The sequence below is a fragment of the Limulus polyphemus genome, unplaced genomic scaffold (assembly GCF_000517525.1).
Source record: "Limulus polyphemus unplaced genomic scaffold, Limulus_polyphemus-2.1.2 Scaffold924, whole genome shotgun sequence".
Classification (NCBI taxonomy): domain Eukaryota; kingdom Metazoa; phylum Arthropoda; class Merostomata; order Xiphosura; family Limulidae; genus Limulus; species Limulus polyphemus.
Window position 1 is genome coordinate 5,026 of NW_013666534.1, and position 5,873 is coordinate 10,898.

General features: G+C 34.8%; 1 protein-coding gene across 1 annotated transcript in view; it reads left to right on the forward strand.

Moving 5' to 3' along the window:
* Positions 1-1,547: 1,547 nt before the first annotated feature.
* Positions 1,548-5,873, forward strand: part of LOC106461266 (delta-like protein D) — an 83,727-nt gene continuing 79,401 nt past the window's right edge. Inside the window, exon 1 of the mRNA XM_022388132.1 lies at positions 1,548-1,724. Coding sequence (XP_022243840.1) covers positions 1,548-1,724 — 177 coding nt within the window. The remainder of the gene's footprint in view (positions 1,725-5,873) is intronic.

Here is a 5,873-nt window from a genome sequence, read left to right on the forward strand (position 1 = left end):
TGATCAAACCGTCACAAATGTAACGTATTTCCTATCTTTTCCAACTTACTGTACAAATGTTATCATGAAAGGAAGATCTGTGACCCTGTTGAGAATATCTGTCATAAGAACAGTGCCTAGTTATTTAAAAGTGAAGTTTTCCAAAGCAGTTTCGGGCACTAATCAAGAACATATTGAAGCGGTCACACTACACACAGCAAAGTATGTGCAATACTTTAATCATACCTGCTTCTTGTGCCAAGAGCAAGCAGAGCTGAAGTTCATATCGAGCTTAGTTTCTTAATGACAAGGCTGCCAGTTGAAAAGCTACTGTATTTGAGTACAACATTAAAAACTCAAGAATATTGATAATTTTTTCCACAACCGCTTCTGCTTATTCCAAGTTTCATTTCAAGTGAAGCTATTGTGTATCAACTGAGCTCTACAAATTATCTATACAAGGGAAATAGAAATTCACTTAAGAAACAGAAAAAATGTCAAGTATGGTATTCAGATGTATTCAGTCTAAAGTTTAGAAAATTCTAATTAATTCATTTCTTGGAAACATCACTATTTAAATTACACATTCTTTACTTGATATCGTTTGTACGTGGCTTTTGGTTCTACAGAGGGCTAATCGTAATACAGAAGATCGACTTTTATATGCTAATAAAATACAGTGTTACTGCAGAAGTAAACCGTGGCACTACCTGTGACATGCTTATAACTTATTTGTTTTCGACGGATCCTTAATTATTCAACATCGAAATCTTGCCAGGATTGGCTTAAAATTAGAAGTAATTGTCACAGCTCTTTCAAAAAAATAATTTCTTTAGCGAGGCTGTTAAACGATGTAAAGCCAAAAGACAGAACATTTTAAAGAAGACAGCTTTCAACGTTCTTCATAGAAAGAGATTAACTCACATAATACCGCCCTTAGGACAGCAACCACAATCCAAGCCAACCCAGAGCAACGCCATCATCGTGAAAATAGTAACAATGGTTACTCACCAATCCATCATGCCATTGTTATGAAATTGGGCATATCTGTTCTTATGGCTAAGAAGATTATAAAAAAAATCATTTGACGAAAGTTCACAAGCCATTTTTATGAACAAAATGGTCGAAGAAACAGAAATCACACCTTTAGATCACAAAACTGTGAAGTCCCTATTGCAGTTCTAATGGACTTTTGTGCCTTTGGTCCGATAAAGCCTGATCTTGGAATCAACGTTCATTAAAGAGTTTATGAAAAATTTATTGATATGTGTGGTCTAAGGTTAAACTCGCCAACTTTTACAGAAACTTCTTAAAATTGAAATTGCTTTGTCAAACAATTAGCATGCAGTCATGGCTGTCAAAGTGAGCTCGATCAAAGATGGAGGAAATATTACCAAGGGTAGCACAGGACGTAGAACACCCTTTTTTATGAAAACCGATTAACACTCAATGTAGTGAACTTGCAGAAAATAACGGTAGGTGTATAATATCACAGCTTTGCAATTTTATTTCTTTGTTATTGTTATTTAGGGAACATTTATCCAAAATAGTATGAATTTTATTGAAATATGTTACACTTATTTCACGTGTCTTGGTTCTGTACGCTTCAAACAGAAGTACTTGTTATAGCAAAAATAAGTCAAGGAGAATCATTCCAATATTTTGCACCATTTGCGGACGAGCGTGAATATGAACAGCAAAACCTCGACTATTTTGTTGTTGTTATTGAACAACTTGAACTTAAGGTAAGTACTTTGAATATTTTATGATTAGAAAGTAGATATATAATGGGAATTCACTTTGATAATTTCAAATATTGACCGTCTTACCCTATACAAATGACGCATATTTCCACTATAGACTTCAGCTGCAATGTCCAACACTAGTACTCAAGTGGTCCGGCATGGCCAGGTGGTTAGGGCTCTTGACTCGCAATCCCCGTTCCACCAAATATGCTCGCTCCTTCAGCCATGGGGGCATTACAATGTGACGGACAATCCCACTATTCGTTAGTAAAAGAGTAGCCCAAGAGTTGGCGGTGAGTGGGGATGACTAGTCTTTCACTGCTAAATTAGGGATGGCTAGCGCAGACAGCCCTCTTATAGCTTTGCGCGAAATTCAAAAACAAACGAAACAAAGTACTCAAGTTTTTTTGCGCCATTGTCATAGCTAATATATATCTCGTGCATGGCCTTCCACCAACCATGCTTGGAGCATTTAAAGAATCATTTAAGATAATTACATGCAGTTTCTAAATGCAGAATATTTAAAAAAATTGCAATTTTTATCAGTTGGATGAGGGCCATTTTATCCCATCTTGGAGATCCAATCTTATAGGTAAAACGGCCCTCAATCACGACAAGTGCATTTTTTCACTATTTAGAAATATGTATATATATCCAGTCTTTGTTTTAACTAGAAATGACATTTATAGTAAAATGGATTTCATTTTAAAACCTTTATTTTTTTTCATGACATTCAGATTAATTGATGAAAACCGTATTCAAAGCTTAAGTGGCCGTCTTATCTAACCATCTCCTGGTAATAAATTAAGACATAAGTCTCAAAGTCTAGAATCCCCATACGAGTATAATAAGCAACTCTGTATATGAATTTCAACATATATGGTTCTAACAATTTTATATACGATTTAATGGTGTAATACCCTTTATAATATTATTAAAATTACATTTTTGTTCTGGTTTAAAATGCACGAAAAGATATTTTCTACGTTTTTTTTCATTAATTTTCCATATAAATCTATCCATGAGTCGAATCAAACTCACGTCCACTGTTTTAAGCAAATATTTCGAAGTTCGTGAGTAATTTTCTAAAGATGTGCTGATTCTACTTCATTAATGTAATAGAAGGGGCCAAACGTGAATGGAGAGACGGTATTTTCCATCAAGAACCCCTTGCCGTTCTACAAACATTCCATACGTTTAATCATCTATGCACATTTATTTCTAGCTTCAAATTCCATTTGCTCAAATATGCCATCAACTAATTTCTGTGAGGCATTCAAGGGTTCTAGATCAAGTGTTAGAGCATGATTTAAGAACGTGGCTTAGTCACGTGGATTCGTTGTTTTACGTATGCAATCTTTAGAAAATAAATCTACAACAGGAGAAAACAAAAACTAACAAACAAAATGATAATAAAGAAGAATCATGGTGCCAAAGGGACTGTGAAATGAAATAATTTTGTAAAATATTATTTTAAAACCTCAGATTTAACTTGGATTAATTCGCATCTTAACTCAAACGATAGTAAAAAATATATAATAAGTAACATAATTAATCGAATGATTAGTTGATCATTTTAGAACAAAGCTACATTGGGGGCGTGTCCCCCGCGTGGAATCGAACCCTCGATTTGAGTGTTGTAAGGGGGCACATTTACTGCTGTTCCATCGGGAGACTGATCGAATGAAGTTAAGTAAAACTAAGCAAGTATACGAAGTAATCACATCAAAATAACTTATTTTCATTTTAAGCTTTAAACAGATTTTCTGTCGAAAAAATGCGTTGTAAATATTAATGAAATAAGTGCCGGTTTTCTCACTTATGAATTTGTTTGTCCAACTAACGTATGTCTGAATATTTGTATTACCTGGATCGCCGATAAGTTACAGACCGTGAAAATGTTATGGTTCTATATTTTATACTTCTCAAAAGTGGATACTATAAATAACCCAAAAACATCAACATTATTCTGCGACGTCTTTAGCCTACTCGGTTCGCCAGATTAAAGCGTTCTACACCATTACATTGAATTCAGGACTATATATAAATCGCTTTTTATACACAAGTTGGCTGTCAGACTACCTTATGAGCTCTAGAATTGAGCATTAGACCATAACAGACAAAAGATGGTTAGGGCACTGTAGACTGTTTTAGTTCGAAATAAGGCTATTACAATCTTGTGTTTGAAACATTAATAGTACCACATAAGGATTCGTCATGCACGTGAGGCGAGAGCAGTCCATTCATTAGAGTGTCTGAATGTGGATCCGAGGTTTCGTAGTTTCCGTCCCGTTACCGCCAAGAAAAAAATAAAAATCACGCTTTGCACTTTATGGTAGAGGGTGCGTTAAAAGAGTTACCATGATCCTCCACTATTCGATTAGAGTAGCCCACGAGTGGGAGGTGGGTGGTGTTGACTAGCTGCTTTCCCTCCAGTCTATCACTTCAAAATTATAGACGACGAGTACAGATAATCCTCAAGTAGCATATAGCTTAATAGAGTTTTTCAGTTTAAGGTTGATTAACACGAAATGTTTTGGATGAGTAGTATTCTATAGACTCTATCTGGTTCTTCGGGAGTTGGAGTCGAGGTTTTCGTTGTATTTGTATATTCATTATGTTATTTCTCAAGCCGGAGCGACCCGAATATCATTCATTAAAAGCCTTAATAATCGATAACAACATTTGTTGTCCCGCGGCTTTAGAAATATACATGTTATTTGGTAATAATTTATTAAGTAAGGAAAAACCGACATTTTTCTAAAAAATATAAAAATTGTGCTTTCATTCAACTAATAGTTTACAAACCATTTGGCAAATACACAGTGGACTAAGAATATTTCTCACTACCTGAACTAAGTGACTTCCTCAAAAGACTTCCTCCGGATCATTAAATTTTGTTTTACTACTATTCGTAGATTAAGGAATCTAAAATAACACAATTGTTTGTAGGCCCATAGAGGTGGCAGAACGCAGCATAAAGATTCTAGAACACAGCACAAATAAGTCAGAACGTAGTAAAGGATCCTAGAACACAGCAAAATAGGCAGAACATAGTATAAAAATCCTAGAACACAACACAAATAGGCAGAACGCAGTATAAAGGTCCTGGAACACAGCACACATAGACAGAACGCAGTATAAATGTCCTAGAACACAGCACACATAGACAAAACGCAGAATAAAGGTCCTAGAACACAGCACAAATAGGCAGAACGTAGTATAAAAATCCTAGAACACAGCACACATAGACAGAACGCAGTATAAAGGTCCTAGAACACAGCACAAATAGGCAGAACGTAGTATAAAATTCCTAGAATACAGCACACATAGACATAACGCAATATAAAGGTCCTAGAACACAGCACAAATAGACAGAACCAGTGGCGTAACTACAAAAGATGGTCTCCCCGCATAAAAAGTAATTAGGCCCCTACATTTATTCCTCTTGTCGGCAATTCGTAAGTTTGTCAGCTCCTTCCCCCCTCCTTTGGCTCGTTTCCCCGGAATTGCGGGGGCATATTTACGCCATTGGGCAGATCGTAGCTCAAATAAGAATATATATATATATACATATATAACATAAAGATCTTATAACATAGGCTATTTTGTAGTTGGAACACTGAACATTCATCATGTTTTTTTTTCTTTATTTAAGGTTTAGCGTTCATGTGACAAATCCTTGTGTAGCTGAAGAAATGTTTGAACACGTGCAAAAAAGTATCGAAAGTACACAGACAAAATACGGAAAATAGAAAATTGAAATTATAAAGATTATTAGTTCCACTTACGGGGTAATTAATATCGTATATATTTTCATCATCATCATTATTATTAGTTTCACTTCCGGGGTAATTAATATCGTATATATTTTCATCATCATCATTATTATTAGTTTCTCTTCCGGGGTAATTGATATCGTATATATTTTCATCATCATCATTATTATTAGTTTCACTTCCGGGGTAATTGATATTGTATATATTTTCATCATCATCATTATTATTAGTTTCTCTTCCGGGGTAATTAATAACGTATATATTTTCATCATCATCATTATTATTAATTTCACTTTCGGGGTAATTGATATCGTATATATTTTCATCATCATCATTATTATTAGTTTCTCTTCCGGGGTAATTGATATCG